This window comes from Lithobates pipiens, unplaced genomic scaffold (assembly GCF_037356315.1).
Source record: "Lithobates pipiens isolate NorthernLeopardFrog02 unplaced genomic scaffold, aLitPip1_a1.2 Scaffold_23, whole genome shotgun sequence".
NCBI classification, from domain to species: Eukaryota; Metazoa; Chordata; class Amphibia; order Anura; family Ranidae; genus Lithobates; species Lithobates pipiens.
The window spans coordinates 276,344,545-276,372,538 of record NW_027507785.1 but is presented as its reverse complement, the minus strand read 5'-3'; the positions used below and the strand labels follow the sequence as shown (position 1 = coordinate 276,372,538).

The 27,994-nt window shown below is 44.6% G+C and overlaps 2 protein-coding genes across 3 annotated transcripts in view; one reads left to right on the top strand and one right to left on the bottom strand.

The window, feature by feature from the left end:
• CENPL (centromere protein L) lies at nt 1-26,332 on the bottom strand. Its single transcript, XM_077453254.1, has 5 exons — nt 26,127-26,332; nt 22,232-22,405; nt 19,699-19,950; nt 13,899-14,447; nt 1-335 (listed from the first exon to the last, which is right to left on the bottom strand). Exons 2-5 carry the CDS (start codon nt 22,400-22,402, stop codon nt 261-263), a joined length of 1,047 nt encoding a protein of 348 aa, XP_077309380.1. The 5' UTR covers nt 22,403-22,405; nt 26,127-26,332; the 3' UTR covers nt 1-260.
• Nucleotides 26,333-26,370: 38 nt separating this feature from the next.
• DARS2 (aspartyl-tRNA synthetase 2, mitochondrial) overlaps nt 26,371-27,994 on the top strand; it is a 55,805-nt gene continuing 54,181 nt past the window's right edge. Inside the window, exon 1 of one of the 2 annotated variants that reach the window (XM_077453250.1) lies at nt 26,371-26,503. The gene's annotated coding sequence lies outside the window, so the exon portion shown is untranslated. Of the gene's footprint in view, nt 26,620-27,994 lie in introns of both variants that reach the window. The other variant, XM_077453251.1, reaches the window with a different exon arrangement.

Genomic DNA, 27,994 nt, shown 5'->3' with positions numbered 1-27,994 from the left:
TTACTGAGAAAAAATTTATTTGACAATTATGACAAACTGACAATGCTGGAACTGCCAGATAAAATTATAAAAAACACAAAAGTGCTTTAAGCTATCCCTATGAAGGATCCAGACGGGCAGATGGTGTAGTAATCCTGTAGAGATCCGGTTTCCACTCCGAGGGGCTGGTTAGTGCAGGATGGCTTGTAGAGCAGATTCCCACGCATGTGGTGTGACTTTAGTCCTATACATATATTACAGAAGTCAGTCTTGGGTTGTGGTTAATACTGAATATTGTTTATTGCGATCTCTGTGAAAAATCCAAGCACTCGTACAAGATGGTCCTTGCTGAAGAACTATAAAAAAAAAATAAAAAGGAAGAAGAAAATAAAAATAAATAGTCTATAAGAAATGCATTTTTCTGCATAGTTATTTTAGTCTTGACCATAATAAATACATTTTGTGGAAATCAACTGCACAGTTCTACAAGTCAATGATCTTCAAATCTGTGGGCCTTTGCTTGCTTTTATCTGGCCCCGGGGACACCATTCCTCCCACTGACACCAATGGCGGGGCCACCATTCCTTCCACAGACACCAATGGCGGGGCCACCATTCCTTCCACAGACACCAATGGCGGGGCCACCATTCCTTCCACAGACACCAATGGCGGGGCCACCATTCCTTCCACAGACACCAATGGCGGGGCCACCATTCCTTCCACAGACACCAATGGCGGGGCCACCATTCCTTCCACAGACACCAATGGCGGGGCCACCATTCCTTCCACAGACACCAATGGCGGGGCCACCATTCCTTCCACAGACACCAATGGCGGGGCCACCATTCCTTCCACAGACACCAATGGCGGGGCCACCATTCCTTCCACAGACACCAATGGCGGGGCCACCATTCCTTCCACAGACACCAATGGCGGGGCCACCATTCCTTCCACAGACACCAATGGCGGGGCCACCATTCCTTCCACAGACACCAATGGCGGGGCCACCATTCCTTCCACAGACACCAATGGCGGGGCCACCATTCCTTCCACAGACACCAATGGCGGGGCCACCATTCCTTCCACAGACACCAATGGCGGGGCCACCATTCCTTCCACAGACACCAATGGCGGGGCCACCATTCCTTCCACAGACACCAATGGCGGGGCCACCATTCCTTCCACAGACACCAATGGCGGGGCCACCATTCCTTCCACAGACACCAATGGCGGGGCCACCATTCCTTCCACAGACACCAATGGCGGGGCCACCATTCCTTCCACAGACACCAATGGCGGGACCACCATTCCTTCCACAGACACCAATGGCGGGGCCACCATTCCTTCCACAGACACCAATGGCGGGGCCACCATTCCTTCCACAGACACCAATGGCGGGGCCACCATTCCTTCCACAGACACCAATGGCGGGGCCACCATTCCTTCCACAGACACCAATGGCGGGGCCACCATTCCTTCCACAGACACCAATGGCGGGGCCACCATTCCTTCCACAGACACCAATGGCGGGGCCACCATTCCTTCCACAGACACCAATGGCGGGGCCACCATTCCTTCCACAGTCACCAATGACGGGGCAACCATTCCTTCCACAGTCACCAATGACGGGGCCACCATTCCTTCCACAGTCACCAATGACGGGGCCACCATTCCTTCCACAGTCACCAATGACGGGGCCACCATTCCTTCCACAGTCACCAATGACGGGGCCACCATTCCTTCCACAGTCACCAATGACGGGGCCACCATTCCTTCCACAGTCACCAATGACGGGGCCACCATTCCTTCCACAGTCACCAATGACGGGGCCACCATTCCTTCCACAGTCACCAATGACGGGGCCACCATTCCTTCCACAGTCACCAATGATGGGGCCACCATTCCTTCCACAGAAACCAATGATGTAATAATTTTTATTCCCATTGACCACCCAGCCTGTGGTGTTTACTCCCAATGATGCCAGGGCATTTTCTACTCCCACCAACTACAGCTCTGCTCCCCTAATGTGTGAAGGGCAATAAACTGGCCCTTTGTTTTGAAAGTTTGGAGACCTCTACTAGAAGTAATAGTCATTCCCATGGCAGTTCTTAGGATTTTTGATCATGTAACATTGAATCTGAGTGGATTTGATTTCTTTTCATCAGAAACTATACAAAGTAAAAATAGATCTCTGCAAAAGCCTTCCACATACGGACTGAATATCAACTGCTCAACATCAGCCGGACTTCTTTTGAACAGAAAAAACAAACCTCATAATGTGTACCAGGCTTCAGTGATATAAAACTGGACTCCAGGTATGGACTATTTTGCAGTTATATTGGCCTATCTTGGACCAATGCAAATATGTATGTGCGCTACTTGGCCTATCCCCATGGAAGCTTGAAATCAATGTAGTAGACACCACTACTACAGTGACTGCTAAATTCTGGTTCTCTGAATGGTGCCTGTTCCAATCAAGAAACCCCATGGGCAGGGGACATAGCGCTAAGCACTGTAATACCGGTGGGTGTCTACTACAGCCATATCAAGCTTCCATGGGGGTCAGCCAGGTACGGAACATGGATATTTACATTGACCCAACCTAGACCAATGCAACTCTGCAAAATATTCCACGGCTAAACTTCAGCTTTAAATTACAATGAAAACGCATAAAATAACAGATTACGTAGGTAGGTCCCTCTTTAATACGGACACACATAAATCATCACTGGTATACACAATTATTTTAAATAGCTAAATAATAAGGGCTCATACGCATGGGTGTACTGGGACATAGAATGTATAATACTGCTGTATTTAAACACCAGGGAACCAGAGATGGCAAGTACAGCCATCTGTACAAATAAAATACAGGATACAGCTGTATGTGGGTATTGTATATGCAGCTTGGGACATAAACCTGCATATAGATATATGACTGTCTGCATCCAGGGGTGTACATCCATGCACGTTTACCTGCATACAGCCATATATTCAAATTGATTAGTACAGAGGCCTGAATTAGGACAGAAAAAAAAAAAAAAAAAAAAAAGCCCCATGCATTTTAGCCTGAGCAGCCAATTTTTTCCAGGGACCAGGTGGCAGTTTGCAGGGGTGTTTGGTGACAGGATATTCAAGGAGTCAGCCCTCTGCACGGGGATATAAAGGGGACTGCACTATATTGATTAGTGCCCCTTTACATTACAGTGCCCCTAGCAATCACAGCCCCCTAATCAAAACGCCCCTTGCAGTCATGTTCCCCCCACTCTCTAATCACAGTGCCCCCTTTTACTCTCTCCACCACACAGTCCTACCTTTAGCAGGGCAGAGGCAGGATTCAGCCTGTGTGTCCTCTTCAGGATCTCCAGCCCCGCCAACAATGTCATCTTATCAGTAGGGCAGGGGTCGGGAGGAGCTGCAGATCTGGATCATATGAACGTGGGTGATTACCCACTTGTTAATATGAAAAGACTCCCACTCTCTGTGCAGATCTCCAGCTCTTACCAACCCCCCTGCTCCGCTGATAGGATGATATCACTGGAGGGGCAGGAAACACGGGAGAGGAGACACAGGCATGGCTGCATAGCGGGAGGTGAGCGGCGACTGCGGTCTGCACAAGCCCCGCCCTGACCGCGGTCACAGCTTACCCCCCACTGTGTGGCCTGGTCATTAACAGTCTGATCTTGTTAGGACATTCGGCCCCAGCCCACCGAGAAAATGCCCGGTGTGCTGTATGGCCAGCCCAGGCCTGTTAGTACAGATTGTTTTACACAACCCTGGCGGTTCCTGTGTGACAAGACATTGCCGTATTTGTCCCTATACATCTGTGCACATAAATCCTGAATGAAAGAGATAATCTCTGTGTAGCAAGGGGTATCAAGCAAATTTAAAATAAAATATATGTGAATGGAAGATCCAACTCCTGGTTATTCAGGATTGTGGCACAACCTAATACAGCCTCCCTCAACCAGAGACGGCTAAGGATTCTTTCCCATCTTATGGTGCTTGAATATTTTTGGGCCATCAATGGGCAGACCCAGTGGCGGTCATCTTCTCTGTCACATAAGTTACAATGGACACAAATTATCTATTAGAAGTCTCTAAGGCTGGTTTCACACTGCTCCATTGAAAAACAAAAAAAACAAAAAAAAAAAAAAAAAATAACATAAAAAAACACTCCAATATGCATATGCCTATTACACAGCAAGCACCTGTGAAACTTGGACACTACTCAAAAAAATAAAGCAAAAATACATTTTCTATTCATTTCAACGTGGACTTTTCAAAACGCACCACACCCACGGTGCAGTGGTGTAAACAGTCCCAAAAGGTTTAAAGGGATTGTATTTTTTTTCAGTTTTTGCATGTTAAAAAAAACGCAGCAAAAATGCATCAGTGTGAAAGTAGCCCAAGAGTGGCATTCTTCCCAAAGACCATGCATGACCCACCTACCAACAATGCAAGGGGGCACAAAAATTATCAACCTTGGGTAGCAAATACTCTACGTCACATTGCTTATTGTATCTACAACTTTACAGATTATGCCAATGTAATGCTGTATTCAATTTTACAGGGGTTCCACAGATATAAAAATTTAAAGAGTTCCTATAGGGTACAAAAAATAAAAAAAATAAAAATAAAAAAAAGAAGGGTTCTGGAGAAAAGCTGAACTAAAAACCATGAAGATAAAAAGGACGACTCCAAGCAGCTCTAAGAAAAGGTGAGGGTATGACAAGGGGCTCTTCGAGTCACTGATTATCCCTAAAACATATGGATCGAAATTCAGTTCGTTCAGCAGGGAGCAAATTACTTTTCCTGTTCCTGTTCATAAGAAGTTGATCTACTGATTGACTTTTCACAAAAGGGCTTGTTAGAAAATGTTTGTTTGATCAGTGCCACCAAGAATCCTCGTTGTCTGAATAGAATAGTGAAGCGGGATGGATTCCTCCATCTGCCTCATTTATGAGGAGTCTGTTCAGTTCAGTTTTTTCCCCAATTAGCCTACTGGTTGATAAAAAAAACAAAAAAAACACTGGATTCATGTATGGCCAAGCCTTAGGTCTAGATCAGCCTTCCCCAATGTTTTCAACAAAGAGGAACCCTTGTAATAACTTTTCAGTCTCAAGGAACTCCTTCTAAAAAAATTCTAACTAGAACGAATGATATATTAATGTAATGGTCCGTAGGAAGAATTCTCCTTACACTTGTGGTCATTAGGAAGAATTATCCCCTTATAGATGGATAAAAAGATCAGTGGGAACTTATCAGTGAGGCAGAAATCACTCTTTTCTCACGGAACCCCTAACAACCTCTGGAGGAACCCCAGTGTTCCATGGAACTCTGGTCTAGATACAGAGAGACTTTACTACTACTACTACTACTACTACTACTCAGCTTTGGGGAAATTCCATCAGGTTTAGGCAGATAGTAGGGAAGCATTTGTAGATACCTTCACGCTGCTCTGTCAGATATGTAGATATGCACAAGAAGATCTCTAAGCGTACACGATAATCAACGAAAGGGTTAAACACTTGTTGTACATATCTACAGATTAACTAATTATTTGACTACAGTTAAAGAGGAATAAACCCTGGTGGATTTTACTTCCTCTATTTCCCTGCAAAGGTAAAGCATAATGGGCTACTATGCATGGCATAGTAGCCCATTATGTATCACTTACCTGAAACCAAAGCCCTCAATGTCACCGTTGTCCCCACTAGCTGGGAGTGTCCATCTTTGCCCCTCTTCCTTCCAGGGGCCACAGACGCCGGGTCTGTGACTGGCCGGAGTCACGGGAGCCACCAGTCACGGCATGACCCCCATTAGAAACAGCACAATGTGCCCTTTCTAAAGTGTGCATGGCCATAGTCATCAGCGCTCAGCTTTTTCGTAAATATCTCCTAAACCTCTATCCAGCACCTACAGGTAAGCCTTAATATAGGTTTACCTGTAGGTAAAAGTAGTTGTACAGGGTGTACAACCACTTTAAGGATTAGGATGTGGAAAGAGCATACCAACAACAAGCTTTCCACCAAAAGTGTTTGTGCAAGATGGAGATTAGTTAGGGACACCAACAGAAATCATATTTGTCTGAAAGAGAAACAGGCCTCAGTAACTAAGATTGGAGAGGCTCAAATGTTTCCCAAGTGATTGGTCAGCCCTCCAGTCTGACAATCAGGCCATACAACGTAAACCATCATAAATGCACCATCCCCTCAGATAACCTTGGTGGTGGCAACACCATGCTACAGAGATACTTCCTGCAGCAGGCCCTAGAAGGCTTGAGAGGGTAGAATGTAGTAAATTGTAGAGCCATCCTGGCAGAAAACCTGAGCCTAGGGAGAAGATGTGTTCCAGCAAGGCAATAATCCAAGCATTAAGACCAAACCACATTAAAAATGGTTTCAAACCTAATAATTTGGAAGGACAGAGTCAGGAGTCAAAGTCCAGATCTCAACATGATAATTTGCAGTTTTACTTGGACCAAGCAAAGAAAGCGGTCTCACATCCCCCCTCTTTCTTCCCTGCAGCCAGCCCAATCAGAGAGCATCACACATGCGCAGTAGGGAACTGGCTGTGAAGCTGAACGGCTTCACTGCTGGTTTCCCTTAGTGGAGATGGCAGCGGAAGCACCCGATTTAAAATCGGCTCGGTGAGGACACCGCTGGATTCCTGGGCAGGACAAAGCTGATCACATTATAAAGGGCCGCTGTTATTGGACACAGCTGATCACATTATATATAGATGCCTTCCCAGAACTGCATGACAGTGCTATAGCCATCTTTTGGCTATAGCACAATCAGCAGGTGGGAGGTAGATGTGGACTGACAAAAGTCCAGGCGCTAGGACTCAATTTCTTTGTCAAGTCCTGGTTTACACCTCATTTAAAAGCAAGTTTAAAAGGCAATTTAAAAAAATAAATAAAATAAAAAACAAACATATTATACTCTCCTGCTCTGTTCAATTGCACAGAACAGCCCCAAACCTACTTTTCTGGTGTCCCCCAGTGGTGGAATTTGGCTCCTCCTGCGATTGCTCTAGGGGCAGACGTGCGGGCTTGATCTTGAGCCAGTCTATAGGTGTTCATTGACACACGTGCGCGCACACACACACACACACACACACACACAGTGCAGCCCCCCACCCCTCACTCCCTGTTCAGAATACTTGACTGAGCACAACAGGAGCCAATGGCAGCAATAGGCAAAACATTTTTTACCTTAAAAGCAGAGAATGCACAAAGGAAAAAAATGTTTTACCTTTAGAACAACTTTACAATGGTGGGCAAAGCCACAAAGCCATGCAATCATTTCTTTATGGTCCTGGGCCAACTGTAAATCCAGAACCGCTGGTTTATAGGGCAGGTACAGCCATATATTATGGTGCCATTTTTTTCCAAACTGCATAATACGGTCTCAGGCTGCATCAACTTAGCGTATGGAAACAATACCCTCTATATAGTAGGCCCTGACAATTTGCATGGCTTCATTCAATATCCTAAAATTAGGAACAAACATCTTATTTTTAGGGATTTATGATGGAATGAGACACCTGAATACCTTCTATTTTAGAAGAGAAAAGTTTGGCCAAAGCTTTTTTTATCTATACATCTCGAGGGGGTCACAGGAGAGTACATACTTTTGCTCTTCTGTGACCCAGAGTCAGCAGATAGCAGGCTATTGCCCGCTATCAACTGATGAGGCAGAGTAGCTCCAGAGCCGGAGTCAGCTGTGCATGCCCCTTCTCTGTGCTGCGGAAAGCAGCGACTGATAGTCATTGCTCTCTGCTGTGAGCAGATCGAGAACTGAGAAAATGAGTGGTCATGTGATCACTCACTTCTCAGGACTTAGAGCCAGAGCCAATGAGGGACAGCTGCAACAGAGGTATAGTGCATCCACTTCACTTTTTCCATATATTAATTATGTTACAGCCTTATTCCAAAATAGATTAAATTCATTATTTTCCTCAAAATTCTACAAACAATCCCCCATAATGACAACGTGAAAGTTCGTTTTTAATTTTTGCTAATTAAAAATGAAAAACTAAATCTCATGTACATTATTATTCACAGCCTTTGCTCATTATACTTTGTTGAATCACCTTTGGCACCAATTACAGCCTCAAGTCTGAGTATGATGCTACAAGCTTTTTTTTTTTTTGGGCAGTTTCTCCCATTCTTCTTTGCAGGACCTCTTAAAGCGGAGGGCCAGTTAAAAAAAAAAAAAAAAAAAAGTCAGCAGCTGCAAACACTGCAGCTGCTGACTTAATAAACACACTTACCTGTCCAGGGCGCCCGCGATGTCGGCCGCCCGAGGCCGACCCGTCCCTCGGCTCTCGGCGCCGCCATTCCCTCTAAGGGAAACAGGCAGCGGAGCCTTACGGCTTCACTGCCCGTTTCCTACTGCGCATGCGGGAGTCCCGCAGCTACTGCGCGAGTCCCGCAGCGCTTTCTGAATGGGACGCGCTGTGTTCTGGAACACACAGTTCCCAGAACACAGCGCGACCCATTACCCAGAAGACGCCGCGACGAAGACAGAAGATCTCCGCGGAGGAGGAAGAGGAAGATTAGGATAAAGTGCCTAGCAACAGGCATTTCTGGTAAGTAAAAAAAAAAAAAATTTTTTTCATTTTATTTTTTTTAGATTTTTTTTTCATTTTTAACATTTTTTGGTTTTCAGGGTGGCCCTTCACTTTAAGCTCCATCAGGTTGGATGGGGAGCTTCGGTGCACAGCCATTTTTACATCTCTCCAGAGATGTTCAATCGGGTTCAAGTCTGGGCTCTGGCTGGGCTAATTAAGGACATTGACAGAGTTGTCCCGTAGCCACTCCTTTGTGATCTTGGCTGTGAGCTTAGGGTCGTTGTCCTGTTGGAAGATGAACCTTCACCCCAGTCTGAGGTTCAGAGCACTCTGGAGGAGATTAGGACCAGGTTTTCATTAAGGATGTCTCTGTACATTGCTGCATTCATCTTTCCCTTGATCCTGAATAGTCTCCCAGTTCCTGCAAATGAAAAACATCCCTATAGCATTATGCTGCCACCACCATGCTTCACTGAAGGGATGTTATTGGCCAGGTGATAATGATGCCTGGTTTTCTCCAGACATAATGCTTGCCATTCAGGACAAAGAGTTCAATCTTTGTTTCATCAGACCAGAGAATTTTGTTTCTCATTGTCTGAGAGAGTTCTTCAGGTGTCTTTGGCAAACTCCAGGTGGGCTGTCATGTGCCTTTTACTGAGGAGCGGCTTCCTTCTGGCCACTCTACCATACAGGCCTAATTGGTGGAGTGCTGCAGAGATGAGTGTTCTTCTGGAAGGTTCTCCTCTCTCCACAGAGAAATGGTGGAGCTCCTTCAGAGTGACCATCAGTTTCTTGGTCACCTCCCTGACTAAGGACCTTCTCCCCCAATCGCTCAGTTTGGCCAGGTGGCCTGCTTTAGGAAGAGTCCTGTGACTCCAAAACTTCTTCCACTTACGGATGGACGTGGCCACTGTGCTCATTGGGACCTTCAATGCTGCAGACATTTTTTTTGTACTCTTCCCCAGATCTGTGCTTCAATGCAATCCTGTCTCGGAGGTCTACAGACAATTCCTTGGACTTCATGGCTTGGTTTGCTCCCTGACATGCACTGTTAACTGTGGGACGTTATATAGACAGGTGTGTGCCTATCCAAATCATGTCCAGTCAACTAAATTTACCACAGGAGGACTCCAATAAAGTTGTAGAAACATCTTAAGGATGATCAGTGGAAACAGGATGCACCAGAGCTCTATTTTGAGTGTCACTGCAAAGGCTGTGAATACTTATCTACATGTGATTTTTTGTTTTTTTATTTTTAATAAATTTGCAAAGATTTCAAACAAACTTCTTTCTTGTTGTAATTATGGGGTATTGTTTGTAGAATTTTAAGGAAAATAATGAATTTAATCCATTTTGGAAAAAGAAAAACAATTCTTCCTGTGATAGGCTGCGTTGGAGTTTGTGATGTCACCAGCCTGCTTCTCCGACTCACCCAACCAGGTGCCACTCAGTCTGACTAGGTTTTGAACTGGGACGGGAAGTCCTCATCCCTCTGCTGGAACACACTGTATTACTGTAAGTAGCTGAGGCTACAAATATGAGAAAACCACCGCTCCAGGCAGGTCTACGAAGCCAGGAAACAGCTCCTCCAGGGATAGAGAAACTCAGGTGCAGGCAACAGCATATACTTGTTACGAATGATTAGAAAACTCTGGACGGCCACACTCCAAAATGAAATCAATGCCTTTTATTCATGAAACAAGGTCACACAAAAATGGATCACAGCAAAGCAACAATAACTGACGCGTTTCACACTACCAAGAGCGCTTACTCATAGCTAACAAACATGAAAACATATGGCAAATAAATATAGCTTACAGTTAAACACATAGTAAATGAATCAATTGACTAGACAGTTAATTCAACTGAGGAACCAACATGACCCAGCCAAACAAATGACTTGACCTCTCAATGTGTGTCACTGAAAATATATAACCCAATATTTGTTGCATGCCTGTATAAGCAAAAAGAGAAATTAGGTATATCTATCTATCTTTCAACTAAAAAGGTAAAAAAATTAAAATGAATAAATAGAGTGAAAAAAGTAAAAAAAATAAAAATAAATAAAATTGTCATTTTAACATATGTGTAAAAGATGGCTTAATATAGTCAACCATTAATTAATGTAGTGTATAGTAACCAGGTGAAAAAGGAGAAAGTGATTGACAAATCATATGCGATGTGCAGATCGATCACGGAATGTACATGATAATAAAGCAAAAGTGTGAAAAGCCACACATATATTTGCATGTGATGAAAAAAGTGAAATGAATATAAGTAAATCAATAAAATAAAACCTATTATACATAGAGTAAAGAGGTATAGGGATGTATATAACATGATCAGATGGGGGCAGACAAGCGAACTTGAACATAGCAAACTACATGTAAAGGACAGAGTGAAAAACACCCACCGAGAGCTATGAAGCGGGTGTTTTTCACTCCGTCCTTTACATGTAGTTTGCCATGTTAAAGTTGGCTTGTCTGCCCCCATCCACTTGTGTTATATACACCCCTATACTCTATGTATAAATAGGATTCATTTTATTTACTATATATATATATATATATATATATATATATATATATACACACACACACACACAATTTATTTATTTGGGATTCACCGAAATTTTGGCCGCCTAAACATATCGGCCAAAAATGCCTTTTTGGCAATTTGCCGAATGAGAAAAACAGCCGAAAATGGAGCGGGGCCTGGGTAGGGTGCAGCCCATCATGAAAAGCTATATCATGTTATAGTGCAGGAGAGCCGCCTCCACCACCTGTTTGATCACAGCGCCGGGAAAATCACAGCTTTCAGTTCAATAGCTGCGCGCCGTCACGTACAGCCCCTCCCCCTTGTCCGGGCACTTTGATAGACAGATCACCCGCAGGATTGGACGGATGATCTGTCTATCAAAGTGCCCTGACAAGGGGGAGGGGCTGTACGTGACGGCACGCGGCCGGGAACAGGCGACGGAGGTGGCTGTTACGAGGGGGGACACTCTGGCTGCATTGTATAAATTGTATCATGTACCACGTCCCCAGTCTTTTTTTTTTTAAATATGTTTCGGTATCGGTTTTTGGCCTAGTGTATTTTACATTTTCGGTATCGGTTTCGGCACCAAAAAACCCATTTGTGCACCCCTAATATATGGCTTACTTCAGGGCTCGACAAAACCCGGGCGCCAGGTCGCATTGGCGACTAGAAATAGCGACCTCGCGCCTGGGGCAGCACAGCTGGGGGTATCCTGTCTCTGTGGACCCCCCCAGTGTGATTGCGTTGGGCTGTTCCGCCGGCGGCCGAAAATTTAGGCCGCGGCTTTGAGGCCTTCTGCGGTCCTATGATTCCTTATGGAATCTGGCGCCCTCTTGTGGTCGCCATTGGTATGACAAACCAGCAATGCTAATGAAGCTTCCTCTGCCTGTTTTATATTACCTGCCTCTTCTTCCCTTTATTTAGAACCCCCTAAACATTATATATATTTTTTATTCTAACACCCTAGAGAATAAAATGGTGGTTGTTGCAATACTGTCTGTCACACCGTATTTGTGCAGCGGACTTACAAGCGCACTTTTGTTGGGAAAAATAATTTAGTTAATAAAAAAATAAGACAACAGTAAAGTTAGCCCAATTATTTTTTATATTGTGAAAGATAATGTTACGCCGAGTAAATTGATACCCAACATGTCACGCTTCAAAATTGCACCCGCTCATGGAATGGCGACAAACTTTTACCCTTTAAAATCTCCATAAGCGACGTTTAAAAAAATTCTACAGGTTGCATGTTTTGAGTTACAGAGGAGGTCTGGGGCTAGAATTATTGCTCTCGCTCTACCGATCACGGCGCTACCTCCTATGTGTGGTTCGAACACCGATTTTATATGCGGGCAGGACAGGGCGCGTTTAAAAATTATTATTTTTTCTGCTTATTTTAACTTTTTTTTTTTCCACTGTCCTTTTAAAAAAAATGTTGTGTCACTTTTATTCTTATTACAAGGAATGTAAAAATCCCTTGTAATAGAAAAAGCATGACAGGTCCTCTTAAATATGAGACCTGGGGTCAGAGAGACCTCACATCTCATATTTACACTAAAATGCAAAATTGTCATTTGAAAAAAAATAAATAAAATGTCCCTCTAAGAGCTATGGGCAATGACTTGGAGACGGGGGGGGGGGGGGGGGGGCGGCGACGGCACTGCTATCTTCCCCTCACTCGTCTCCATGTCAGGCCAGGGACAGGTCCGGATCGCCGTCACGGACCTGGCGCCTAACTTTTTAAGCTGGCTCCTAGATTCCAAACAAATTTGTCAACCCCTGGCTTACTTAATGTTATGATAATGACGTAATAATTATGGATTGACAGCTTTTGCTGCTATATATTTATACATTTACCATACCATACACACATATATTGCTTATTATACAGGCATGGAACAAATATTGGGTTATATGTTTTCGGTGACACACATTGAGAGTTTAAGTCATTTGTTTGGCTGGGTCATGTTGCCTAGTCAATTGATCAAATTAATTAATTTACTATGTGTTTAGCTGTGAACTATATTTATTTGCCATATGTTTTCATGTTTGTTAGCTATAAGTAAGCACTATTGGTAGTGTGAAACGCGTCAGTTATTGTCGCTTTGCTGTGATCCATTTTTGTGTGACCTTGTTTCATGAATAAAAAGGCATTGATTTCATTTTGGAGTGCGGTCGTCCAGAGTTTTCTAATCATTCGTAACTGAGGCTACAAATAATTCATACAGCGCACACAACTGCTGCCTTTCTTACTATTTAAAACGTCACTAAAAGCTGGACATTAGCTTTAAAGTAGTTGTTAAAGCTCAATGTTTTAACGTCTTGCATTCTATGAAGGCCTCCCAGACCCCCCCCATACTGAGCCAGCGATGTGCATGAGAGCCTCGACTGTCCTGGTTCCTCCCTCCCTCACTGGCTGAGAGGCTCCCACTACTGTCAATCACAGCCAGTGAGCCAATGAGGAGAGAGTGGGGGGCAGGGCCAAAATGTGGCTGTTTGTGTATGGACACACAGAACAGTGGCTTGGGAGCCCCCATAGGAATCTGTTGTTTTCTGTGGGGGTGCTGGGCAGGAAGGAGGGGCCAGAAGCGCTGACAGGGGACACGAGACAGAGAAATCGGGCTGCTCTGTGCAAAACCATTGCACAGAGCAGGTAAATATCATATTTGTTATTTAAAAAACAATGTTTACAATCACTTTAAAGTTAAATGAAATCCTGTAACAGGTGCTTTGAACACCTCACACACACACACAAGCTACTAAAATGTACATTTACACAACTCACAAGACAAAGAGCTTACCTTTACTTTGCCGTCACAGTGTGCCGAGACCACAGCCACAGTCACCTTTACCAGCTGCGTCGCCGATAAGTGGATTTTAAAGTGTCTGAAGAAATGTGAATAAAGACATTGAAATAAATGTTCTACCTCCTCCACCGTCACCTCATCCTTAGATTTTTGAATGTTATTCCACAGGGTTTTAAAATCCTCCGGGTGAATGGCAAAAGAGATGTCCATGTGTGGTTCGACTGGCACAGAGAATACCAGTTCTGTGGTGGGCACATGCCCGTGTACTTCATATCCTGCGCACATAGCTGCTAACCATCTAAGATCATGTGACCTGATTACCAGTTTACCAAAACAGCAGTCAAACGCCTGTTGGAACCAGGTGCCCACTATACTGGTAAACGTCTCTGACCCGTTAATAAGAAACAGTGGAAGACAGGTAAAGGTCTCTGGTATCACTTCTAATATGTCCTCCTCTGCGTATGTCCCACAGAACCAACCAGTCCACACAATCCGCTCTTCTGTGCCCCCCTTGGAATGCTGAGTTTGGGATTTTCCAGTAATCTGGTAGGGAGAAGAAAAAAAAGAAAAAAGAAAAAAAAAAAAAAAAAAACATTGAATTAGTAGTGGTGTGGAGAAGGAAAGGCTGCACTGCTAGGGAGGGCGATGTTAAAGTGAGCCTGTTGCTTAGCCCTGCATACATGCATCCCATACCCGGAAGCTTCCAACATTACTCTTTGCTCCCAGAGGCTAAAGAAAGTAGCAGGGGTGAAGTAAAGGGAAGGTATATGCAGCTTTAAAGGGTGGTAATTAACCACTTCAGCTCGGGAAGGTTTTACCCACTTCCTGACCAGGCCATTGTTTGAGATAGTGCACTCTGTTGGCTCTGACAATTGAGCAGTTGTGCAACACTGCACCCAAATAAAATTTACTCAGTGTTTGTCCTTTTCCCCCCCACAAATAGAGCTTTCTTTGGTGGTATTTGATCACCTCTGTGGTTTATTTTTGCACTATAAAAAAAAAAAAAAAAAAAAAAAAAAAAAAAAAAAAAACATATCCAATAATTTTTTTATTTTTTACAGTCAAATCGCTTTATCAATTTAGACCAATATGTATTCTGCTACATATTTGTTTCAAATTTATTTTTATTTATATTTGAAAACATACAAAACATCAACATTTATCCATTCTTATATCTTCAATCATACTAACATTTATACCCCAAAAAACAAAAACAAAAAAAACCCACCCAACTACCCCCTAATCCATTCTCTTACATATATTCTTTCAATTTCCCTGAGGTACAGAACTCCTGCCATTTTTTCCAGTACTTTGAAATCCGATTTTCCACATATCCTTCTCTTATTTGTTTCTCCATATAATATACTTCACTCATCTCACATATCCAATCTATTGTTGGACCAGTTTCTTTTTTCCATTTCCGTGCTATTACTGCCTTTGCTACTGTGGTCATATAATGCAAAAACTCCATCTCCTTCTGTTTTAGTGTTTTCGGTGTGAGGGAGAATAACACTATATTTATATGTAGTTTTAACCCTATTCCTGTCACCTTCTGATATATTCCTATTATCTTATCCCAGAATACTCTTATCTTACAGCAACTATACCATATATGTTCTAAAGTACCCTTTTCTACCTTACATCTTCGGCAGATTTCAGAATTCCCTTTATTTATTCTATTCATTACCACTGGGCTCCTATACCATCTTATTACAATTTTATAATTCTTTTCTTGATATTTAGTTGCTATGGATAATTTATGTATTCTACCAATTATCTCTTCCCATTCTTTCTCAGGCATCTCATTCCCTGTTTCTTCCTCCCATTTTCACTCCTACTATTTTCTTAATGTCTCCAGAAGGATAAGTTATATATCTTAGATAATTTTTTTTTATTCGCTTTATCCTTATATACTGCTATTTGTTCAAACATGGTTAATTGTCTATTAACCACTTGCTTACTGGGCACTTAAACCCCCCTCAGTCCCAGACCAATTTTCAGCTTTCAGCGCTGATGCACTTTGAATGACAATTGCGCGGGCATACAACACTGTACCCAAATGAAATTTTTATCATTTTTTTCCCACAAATAGAGCTTTCTTTTGGTGGTATTTAGTTACAGCTCGGAGTTTTATTTTTTGCTAAACAAACAAAAAAAGATGCAAAAAAATAAATCATGTTTTAATAGTTTGTTATAAAATTTTGCAAACGGGTCATTTTTCTCCTTCATTGAAGTGCGCTGATTAGGCGGCACTGATAGGCTGCATTGGTGGGCACTGATGGGCTGCACTGGTGGGCATTGATGGGCATAGTTAAGGCGGCACTAATAGGCACAGATAAGATGGCACGGATGGGTGGCACTGATAGATGGGACTGATAGGTGGCTCTGATGGGCGGCACTGGGGTGCAGCACCTTTGAGGCAGATTGTGGGCACTGTGGGTGGCACTATGGGCACTGCTGGGTGGCACTGACGGGGGGGCACTTACTTTTTATTAGGGTGGCACTGCAGGGGGCAGGTGGGCACTGGCAGGGGGCAGGTGGGCGCTTGCATTGCTGGCCATGATCGGGACTGATGTCCCGATCATGGCCGCCGGTGATCGGCTTTTTTTTTTCTCCTCGCGCTGTCAGCGCGAGGAGGAATACTAGCCGATTACCGGCTCCGTTATGTCACCTGATCAGCTGTCATTGGCTGACAGCTGATCACGTGATAAGGGGGTCGGGATCGACCCCTTGCACGGATCGGTGATCAGGCGAGTCTCATGGACTCGCCGATCACAGAGGCCGCTCGTACACGGGACTACGTCAATAGACGTAGTCCCGGAAAAGGAGATCCGCGCTGTAGCCGTCATTTGGCTATAGCGCGGATCTCAAGTGGTTAATCATTGTCTCAATTGGGTCAATAAATGCTCTCAACTGACGATATTGTAACCAAATTGTTTTTATAGTCATGTCCCAATTCCTGGAGCTATTCCAAAATTTGTATTACCCGTTCATGCTCATCTATATTCCATTTTAGATATTTTATAACTTTTAAAGCTGGCTCAAATTCAGGATTGGCAAATAGTGGAGTCATAGGGCCTATTAAAGAAGACAAGTTTCCCTTTTTTTAGTATACCGTCCCACGTTTTTAATGTTGTTCTTACAAAAATAGGTAACTCCTTCTCTTCTGGTCTTAAATTAGGTTTTATCCATGGTTGATATTTTATTTTCACCCCTAATATATCGTCTTCTAAATGTACCCATTGTTTATTTTTCCGCATTATGTTGCCTATTATTCTTATTAATGAGGCCGCTTGAAGGCATTTAAAAAAAAGTCAGGCAATGCTAATCCTCCATTTTTCTTGTTCCAATTAGTACTTCTCTACCTACTCTAGGGGTCTTATGCGACCATACGAAACTTTCTACCATTTTTCTTAGATCTTTCATAATCTTGCTTGATGGTATAATAGGTACTGTTTGAAAAATATACAACATAAAATTGGTAATATCTCCATCTTTACAATACTTATTTTTCCAAGCCATGAATAAGTTACTTTATCATATTTTCCTAAAAGTTTTTTTTACCTTATGAACTGCCACATTATAATTCATATCTTGCAAGAGCTTCAAATCTCTTGAAATATATATTCCCAAGTATTTAATCGCATCTTGTTTCCATTTAAATGGGAAATCCTTTTGTAAGACTATTTGCATATTTTCCTCCAGCGTGATGTTCATCAGTTCGGAATTATCATAGTCAACTTTAAAGTTACTCAGTTCTCCAAATCTATCCAACTCTTTTATGAAGTTTGGTATGGTTATTATAGGGTTGGTTATATACAATAAGAGATCATCTGCATATGCAACTGACAATTAATTGACAATTGAGCAGTTGCAACACTGCACCCAAATAAAATTGATGTCCTTTTCCCCCCCACAAATAGAGCTTTCTTTTGGTGGTATTTGATCACCTCTTGTTTTTATTTTTGCACTATAAAAAAAAAAAAAAAAAGGGGGTCTTTACTTTCTGTAAAAAAAAAAAAAACATATGCAATAATTTTTTTTATACTCAAATCGCTTTATCAATTCAGGCCAATATGTATTCTGCTACATATTTTTGTTTTTACTACTAATGGCAGCTATCAGTGATTTTTAGAGGGACTGCAACATTCTGACACCAAGTGACACTTTTTGGAGACCAGTGACACCAATACAATGATCAGTGCTATTAAAAATAAAGAAAAAAAATATGCAGTCACTGTAAAAATTACACTGGCAGGGAAGGGGTTAACATCGGGGCAAGCAAAGTGTGCTCCTAGGGAGTGCTTTCTAACTGTGTGGGGAACGGTGTGACTGAAGAAAAACAGATCAGTGTTTCAGCTTAGCAGAAACACAAGATCTCCAGCTTTCGCCCTCAGTACGGCAGTCTGCCTTGTTTACATAGGCAGACCGCCGTTCTGCCTCCCCGGTGAATGATTGGCGTGTCCCAGTGGCCATCGCGGCCACCAGACCAACTGATTGGACACAGCGGGAGCCGATCACTGCGAGCGCACCCCAGAGCCGAGGATCGGAAACAGGTACGTGATTTTGTGCTTAAGGGCCGCCCTGCCACAGTATGTGTATGTGGGGTGGTCCTTAAGCGTTAAAGTAAAAACTTACATATTCTGAACAAGCAGTAAAAGCAATCAAAATCCAATCCCTCCTTCAAAACTGTAGCCAAAAGGCAGTGTGCAGAAACGTCTCTTTAAATTTCCTAAGAAGCACCAGAATCTTGGGCGACTTCACCTCTCCAATGCAAACAAACAACAGATGCTCCAGCTGTTAGAAACTGACTAAAGCCCAACTTTACATTCTTTGTTGTAATGTGAAGTCATTCATTTGCAAAGATCCCAAGCAGCTAGGAACTGGGATGGCTTGCTTTAAAATCTGTCAAAAGCAGAACTAAAGGCAAAATGAAAATGCTTATGAGCAGGGAGGAATTTACAACATGGCACCTCTCTTCTGGAATAAAACAAACTTGCCCGTTTGCTTGCAGTGTTCTGTAGAATGCACATTGAGGGAAGACCTATTCTGGGTTTTTGGCAGATCAGCATATATCTTTCTGTTATAAATATAAAAAAGGAGTGAAGTGCTACCTCTTTAAATAACACGACTCAAATATATCCCAAAGGTAGCGTAAAATAATCAAAATTATGGTGTTTACAAGTGGTACCAATACCTGTAATCGGGGCTGGGACAAGGGGTGGGCAATGGCTTATTGCAGGGATGTAGGCACCCTGATCCTAACCCTGAAGGAAGGGGGAGGGGTGCAGTTTGGCATCTTTGCCCTGTGCACTGGATGACCTTGTCAGGGCACTGCCTGCAATATCTAGGTTTTATGACTAAAAATAAGTGGCAATAATGGCAATGACCCCAAAAGGAGCCAGAAAGTGAAAATACAAATAAAAACTATATGGATCCTTTTATAGGGACATAATCAAAATGGTGAAACAAAAATCTGTTAAAATTACCATAGCAACTATCCAATCCTTCATGTATAATATTAATAGTCTTTGCAGTGGCACTTTCAACCCTTTTCTGTCCGCTAGCGGGGGTTAAAAACGGTCCTGCTAGCAGCAGAATACCGTTAAAAATAGCGCAGCTTTATCGCCGTCGCCTGCACCGCCCCAGTGTGAAAGGGGCCTTAGGTATTTTGCTTTACGTGCAGCAGAGCAAAAACATGGTGAAACGCGCCATATTGCAGATGATTTTGATTTTATTTTTTCATTTTGCCCAGAAATAGTTTACAAGAATAGTGCAGTGCAGACATATTCACCTGAACTAATATTGCGGTTGGATCCTTCTCTTTCCCCCTGAGTCCAGGCAGACAGGAAAAGCTGGCTTTGAGGTTAAAGTCTGACCCCGGATCAACAGCAACACCCTTCTGCTTTTCAGCTGCAATGGTGGCAGATAAGTGCTTGGAGTATTCCTTTAGCTTGTTATATGAAAAATTATGCATCGGTGTCACACTGTAAAGAGTCCATTGTTTTTGGAGCAACAAAGCTCCCTTCTGTTGATCAAGGGTTTCCTGAAACGGACAATACAAAAGAAGTCTTGTAGGAAAACACAAAAAAATAACCAATTTTTTTTATTTTAAAGAAACGTTTGTTAAGATAAGTAGCTAGAACTTCATTAAACACATTAAAGCGGGAGTCCGCAGCTGCTGACTTTTAAAATAGTGACACTTGCCTGTCCAGCGCGCCCGCGATGTCGGCACCCGAAGCCGATCTCTCGATCGTCTCTCGGGTGCTGCCGCCACCATCTTGGGTATGGGAATCAGGAAGTGGAGCCTTTCGGCTTCATTTCCCGGTTCCCTACTGCGCATGCGCGAGCCGCGCAATGAGGATGGACCCGCTGCCTCTGGGATCTGTGTGTTTCCCAGCAGGCAGCGGGGGACTTTCGGAAAGGGGCGTAATCTACGCCCCTTTCCGCAGAGCTCTATCCAGGAAGTGGGTGCAGATACCTGTACTGTACAGGTACCTGCACCCCCCTCCCCCCTGAAAGGTGCCAATTGTGGCGCCGGAGGGGGGGGAGGATTCCAATCAACGGAAGGTCCACTTTAGGGTGGACCTCCGCTTTAATATTGATTATTGAATAATTCTGGTATTCCTTCACTTCAATACTGGGCACTTTCACCCCCTTCCTGCCCAGGCCAAACTTTCAACGTTCTCACACGTTGAATGAATTGTGCAGTCATGCAACACTGTACCCATATGAAATAATAATTTTTTTTTTTTTTTTTTTTTAGAAACAGAGCTTTTTGTTGGGGGTATTTAATCAACACTGGGGTTTTTTTTTTTTTTTTGTTTAGCAAAAAATAACGATTTTTTTGTTTGTTTGTTATAAAAGTTTGCAAATAAGTAATTTTTCTTCATTACCAATGTGCGCTGATAAGGTGGCAATCATAATCAGTGCCCCGATTATCTGTGTATGACAGCCTTACCGGTAATCAGTACTCCTTTCCTCACACAGACACCGCGTGTGAGGAAAGGAATGCTGATAACCAGCAAGTCCGTTTACATGTGATCAGCTGTAACTGGACACAGCTGATCAAATGGTAAGGGGCTGCTGCAGTTGCCTCGTTCCTCTGATCTGTGATCAGCTATGTCCTATGGACACATCAGTCACAGAGCACACGGGGGCTGTGATTCTGGGAGGAAGTCCATTAATGCCCTATCAGAACGAGGTTGCCATCTTTCAGAGATGATAATGAAGTGGTTAACCACATCAATACTGGGCACTTTCACCCCCTTCCTTGCGAGACCAATTTTCAACTTTCAGAACTCTCACACTTTCAACGACAATTGCGCGGTCATGCTACGCTGTACCCAAATGAAGTTTTTATCTTTTTCGCACAGAGGCTTTCTTTTGGTGGTATTTCTTCACGACTCCGTTTTTGTTTCCATTTTTTGTGATACAAGCGAAAAAAAAAAAAAAAAAAAAAGAAGAGCGAAAATTTGGAAAAACAAACAATATTTTTTTTTCTATTTTAAAAGAAATCCAATAAAATCAAATTTTGTCATAAATTTAAGCCAAAATGTATTCTGCTACATGTCTTTGGTAAAAAAAAATCCCGTTAAGTGTATAATAATTGGTTTGTGTGACCACAGAAATATGTACATAGATAATCATGTACAGATGTGCATACTGTTAAATCTGTGGGGGACGTGCATTTTACATTGCGTACATGTTTTACACTGGTGATCAGTGTGTAAAAAAAAAAAAAAAAAAAAAAAAAAAAAAAGCTCATACTCACTGATCACCAGCCGGCTGCAGCGATGCGCTCTCCTCGCCCATAACTTCTGTGTGAGGAGAGGAGAGCCGATCGCCTAGCAACCGGCTCTTCGTTTTACATCATATGACGGCTGTGATGGGCACGGCCATCGTGATCAGGAAGGCCAATCACAGAGCTCTCCTGCCAATCAGAGATGACACGAGTGCATCAGAATCATGCCGCGGGCATGCGCGTGATCCGTCTCCTTCTGAAGGACGTTCCTGGACGTCCACCTGGCCGTTTATGTGCAGTGGCCAGGTGGGAAGTGGTTAAAGGCTTAGCTCACCTTTTTGAACATGTTTCGCTCATACTTTGTGAGTATCATGAAACATGGTTCCATTCTCAATATTGCTCCCTTGACAGAAAAAAAAAAAAGTGTTTTCAGAAGAAGTTGGAATTTACTCCTTCCACGATGTTCTCTCTTTGCAAAGAGTCAATGGAAGCACATTTTTTTTTTTCACCAAGATATAAAAAAAATCTTCCTAACACTAGAAAAGAGATTTTGCAGTGTGTATTATAGGCTAACAGAACTTACCTGGAAAGGTGTGCTTGGTGGTACCCTCCTCTTGGACAGGCGGCGGTATGATAAACGTCGCCGAGCAGAAGTTAGGCATCCAAGAGGGTACCTAGAGCTCTGGTAGGGGGCGCTGCTGCGCGATGCTGACTTACTTTTGGGGGTTGACACCCCGTCAGCAGGAGTTTGCATAGCCTGAAGAAGGAACAAAACACAACAATGAAGACATATGACAGACACTCATCTTCACTCTACTAAAATTAGCCTACTAAAATAGATCAAATACAGATGACAGAATTATGCATATCATCTATTTTTGTAGTGATAAATTAAATACTAATACATACTGCCGATTACACCTTCAAATTAAAGCCCAGTCCCAGCCAAAACATTCCTTTATTTTTACCTGGTAATCCAGCCAGTAAGTCTGTTTTTCAAAACAAGCTGTCCTGTAGATGTAGCAGTTAAGGGGGACGCAACAAAGTATTTACTACTGACAGGGGTACTTACAATGGTCAACTTTAATTTAATTTATTTACATTAAACCTTTATCCCACAGGAAAAAAAAAAAAAACAAAAAAAAAAAAAAAAAAAAAAACAGTTTGCTGTAACTGCTTAGAGCTGAAAATTATCTCTACCACCCCCCCCCCCCCCCCCCATTAAAAGATATGTTCACCTTTTGAAGCATGTTACATCCATATTTAGGGTGAAATGTGTAACATGCTCCAGACCTGCCCCCGCACCCCAATCACCCCCCCCCACCATATTTTTAAAACGGCACGGCTGTGTGGGCTCTACCCTTCATTTACAGGAATCTGTGAATGAGAAAACTGAAAACTACAAGTTTCATCTGCCACTGTGGTAGACAGTTTGTTGTAGTTCTCAATGGACTGTGAGCATTCTCATCAGCACACTCATAGTCTGTTCACACTGTCTACACTCTAGCAGAAAGAGCAACAGAGCTGCAGGCAGACTGTGCAGGAGCCTAGCATTGCAGACACGATCCACTGATCGCTGGTGCAATGCTCTGCCAGCTCCTATGAAAAAAAATACATGAACATTTTTCCTGCAAAAATATATTTATTTTTTTTGAAAAAAAGTGAACTAAGCCATTAATAATGCCGCTGTTTAAAGGCACCCCATATGCGCCTTCATTAAGGCTGCTTTCACACTGGGGCGGTATTCAGGCGTTACAGCGCTAAAAATAGCACCTGTGTAACGCCTGAAAAAAACCGGCCCCTTTAACTCCAGTGTGAAAGCCGGAGGGCTTTCACACTGGAGCGATGCGCTGGCAGGACGGTGAAAAAAGTCCTGCTAGCCGCATCTTTGCAGCGGTGAAGGAGCGGTGTATTCACCGCTCCTACCCATTGAAATCAATGGGACACCGCGGCAATACCGCCGGCAAAGCGCCGCTGCAGCGGCGCTTTGCGGGCGGGTTTAACCCCTTTTCGGCCGCTAGCGGGGGTTAAAACCACCCCGCTAGCGCCCGCACACCGTCGCTAAAACGACGGTAAAGCGCCGCTAAAAATAGCGGCGCTTTACCGCCGACGCTGCTCCCGCCCCAGTGTGAAAGCAGCCTAAGAGTGGGGCACTCTAATACAGGAGTAGTGTTACTTGCCAGATCACCAGCTGAAAACAGTGGAGAAAAAAACAAAAAAAAAAAACAAAGAAAAGAAAAACGAATACAGCCACCACATCCAATGGTTGACAAGCTGCAATGAGAATTACATTCTTGGTTTTGAGTTTATTACCACTTAAAAAAAAAAGTTGAAAGACAATCAGTTTTTTCCCTTAACGTAGTAACTGCAATTCAAAGACCAAAATATCAGCGGAATCCCCATTTGTAATTGTAAAACGTTTATTGTTACACTAGAATAACTATCCTAAAAACTGTTTAAAAATAAAAGTTATTTGACTAAGGCCCCTTTCATACGGGACGGATCAGTAATGATCCGCCCGTGATGATCGGCTTGCTCAGCGGGGATCACTCCGTTGTCCCCACTGAGCCGGCGGCGGACAGGGCGGTCTCCGCACACTGTGCACGGACCGCCCTGTCAGCTCTCCTCTATGGGGGATCGGATGAGCACAGACCGTCTGTCCGTGTTCATCCGATCCGCTCTGCAGACGGATAGAAAAATAGGATTTTCCTCTGTCTGCAGAATCGGACAATAGCGGAGGTGGACAATATCAGGTGTCTGCGGATGTTCATCCGCAGACACCCGCTATCCCATAGGGATGCATGTATGTCCGTATTTCATCCGCAAACGGATGGATGAAATACGGACATACTGTCCGCACGTGTGAAAGGGGCCTTACTTCCCTGATTACTTTCATAAACACTGTCATGTTATGTCCCTAACTTTATCTTCTTCTGTATACTTAGCAGAATCATTCTTTCCTTCATCTTTGGACTTTGTTTACCTCCTGTCCTTGCTAACTCTAAGCCCTTGTACACATGGTCTACATCGGACTGTTTCCGTCGGAGTATCCGACGGACCAAGTTTTCCAACATGTTGGTAAAATTTTCAGACAAAATGCTCCGATCGGACATACTCCGATCACGTGTAGAGAATTCCAATCGGACAAAGTGCCACGCATGCTCAGATCAAATTCCTACACCAAAGCTATTGGCTACTAGCCTGAACGTAGTCCCGTCGTAACGAAATAAGTCATCACGTCGGATTTTCCAACAACTTTGTCCGACCGTGTGTAATACAACAGTTTCGGACAAAATCCGATGGATTTGGTTGTCGGAATCTCCGACCGTGTGTACAAGGGCTTAGACTTCTGGTCCTAGGATGACCACACTGTGCCTGCTAGGGAAGCCACTCAGGAAATGTCACCCTAGGAGGACCGCTTCCTGTGATCTCCATAAATGACACACAGCCTGCCACTATTTACAACCCTGAGTCCACAGAGGGCAAGACATCATAGCATGTGGATGACATTAAAGAGAAACATGTCATTAGTGGCCCATGTCACACTCTATCCCATCACTGGCATCTCCCGATGTCCTGATCCTTGGCTTCCAAAGGTGCTGGGAAGAATCTGCAGGGCCCTGGACAACAAGGGGGCATTGGAAGCACCAGCTGGTTTGGGGAGTGGTCTCCCACGGGTCCCTCCGCCTGGCGCTACTTTCAAGACCCTCCAGACAGCCCACCCGAGCACCCCCCCGGGATACCCTTCAGACCCCCCACCCCCAGGGATGCCCTCCAGACCCTCCACTCCCCAGGGATGCGCCCCAGAGCCTCCACCCCCCAGGGATGCGCCCCAGAGCCTCCACCCCCCAGGGATGCGCCCCAGAGCCTCCACCCCCCAGGGATGCGCCCCAGAGCCTCCACCCCCCAGGGATGCGCCCCAGAGCCTCCACCCCCCGGGAAGCGCCCCAGAGCCTCCACCCCCCGGGAAGCGCCCCAGAGCCTCCACCCCCCGGGAAGCGCCCCAGAGCCTCCACCCCCCGGGATGCGCCCCAGAGCCTCCACCCCCCGGGATGCCCTCCAGACACTGCGCTCTCTCCACAGCAAGATAGAGATACATCCATCACTCAGATCTAATACTACACATCACTGCGCTCCGCACCATTCCTCCCACTGACACCAGTGATGGGGCACCATTCCTCCCACTGGCACCAGTGATGGGGCACCATTCCTCCCACTGGCACCAGTGATGGGGCACCATTCCTCCCACTGGCACCAGTGATGGGGCACCATTTCCCCCACTGGCACCAGTGATGGGGCACCATTCCCCCCACTGGCACCAGTGATGGGGCACCATGTCTCCCACTGACACCAATCATGGGGCACTCTTGCTCCCCCATAGAAGGGATGGGTCGGTGTTGCTCCCACAGATGCCGGTACCCCGGATAACAGAACACACGTCTCCAGACAGAACACAATGATGGGTGGGCGGCTCTTACAGCGATCCCGCTCCTCGCCGTCTGCTCCCCGCACACATCCACCCTCCGATCTACAGCAGAGATCTCCTCATCATAACGTCCAATCAGTAGTACAATCCGAGGCTCTCGCCGGCTCTGTACACATCCACTGCGGGATACAGCCCCACTTTGGCGGTTACGATTTCAAATTGCGCTCCGCTTTCCGGATGTGACTTCATTGTTTGGCGCGAGTCTTGGAACGCACAACAACTTCCGCATCACGTTATGGCACGCTGCGCAGGCTATTACGTACGACGCCCTCAGTAAACATGGCTACTGTGTATGCTTAGGTTCTTCCGTGTCCCGTTTGATGACCGCTGTGTGCTGGTCGGTGCTTTACCGGGAAACTTGTGTTGCTGGTCAGTCTGAGTGTTCGGTTTGGATCGGAGAAATCAGTGTGTGTCTGTGTGTGGGGGGTGGGAGGCTGAGCGCTCCAGGGGAACATCACGTGCTCCTGGTACCCGGATACTGACAGGTGGGAATCACATGTTGCAAGGAGAGAACCCTCCGTGGTGGAGTTTTATTTGTTTAACATTTGAAGTAAAAATTGTATTTGTATTTCAGAGTTGATGTAAGGTTTATAAGGTGGTGACATGGAAGGACCTAGGAAGTGTGTATGAAGGATAGAGGTCATAGGTCACCGTGTGTGTGTGTGTGAAGGATAGAGGTCATAGGTCACCCTGTGTGTGTGTGTGTGAGAAGGATAGAGGTCATAGGTCACCGTGTGTGTGTGAAGGATAGAGGTCATAGGTCACCCTGTGTGTGTGTGAAGGATAGAGGTCGTAGGTCAACCTGTGCATGGAGGCTAGAGGTCGTAGGTCACCCTACGCATGGAGGCTAGAGGTCGTAGGTCACCCTACGCATGGAGGCTAGAGGTCGTAGGTCACCCTACGCATGGAGGCTAGAGGTCGTAGGTCACCCTACGCATGGAGGCTAGAGGTCGTAGGTCACCCTACGCATGGAGGCTAGAGGTCGTAGGTCACCCTACGCATGGAGGCTAGAGGTCGTAGGTCACCCTACGCATGGAGGCTAGAGGTCGTAGGTCACCCTACGCATGGAGGCTAGAGGTCGTAGGTCACCCTGTGCATGGAGGATAGAGGTCGTAGGTCACCCTGTGCATGGAGGATAGAGGTCGTAGGTCACCCTGTGCATGGAGGATAGAGGTCGTAGGTCACCCTGTGCATGGAGGATAGAGGTCGTAGGTCACCCTGTGCATGGAGGATAGAGGTCGTAGGTCACCCTGTGCATGGAGGATAGAGGTCGTAGGTCACCCTGTGCATGGAGGATAGCGGTCATAGGTCACCCTGCGCATGGAGGATAGCGGTCATAGGTCACCCTGCGCATGGAGGATAGCGGTCATAGGTCACCCTGCGCATGGAGGATAGAGGTCATAGGTCACCCTGCGCATGGAGGATAGAGGTCCGTCCTTGGTGTGCACTGTTTTTTCAAGTACTCGCTGATATCGATTACCAATCCCCCTTTTTTTTATTTATTTTTTTGGGTGAGAAATCAGGGGTCTAAACAGACCCCTGACATCTCCCCTTTGAGACGGAGAAAGGGGAGATTCCCCAGTCACTTTGTCTGCAGCCTCAGCTGTGCTGAAAATGAACGTTCGTTCATAAACTGAGAGATCGTAAACACAGTTTTCTCTGTTCAGTTATGAATGGACAGAGTCGGTGATCTGTGCATTCAGAAAAGGAAGGACCCGGTAAATGCTCGGTATCGGCACCGATACTAGTATCGGTGCAACCCTACTCCTGTGTATATGCCGGTTGTAGGTACATTAATTCATTGATTTGAATGGGTTGCTGTACCTGCAAGAAACATGAGGAAAGAAGTCCCAACCCTTT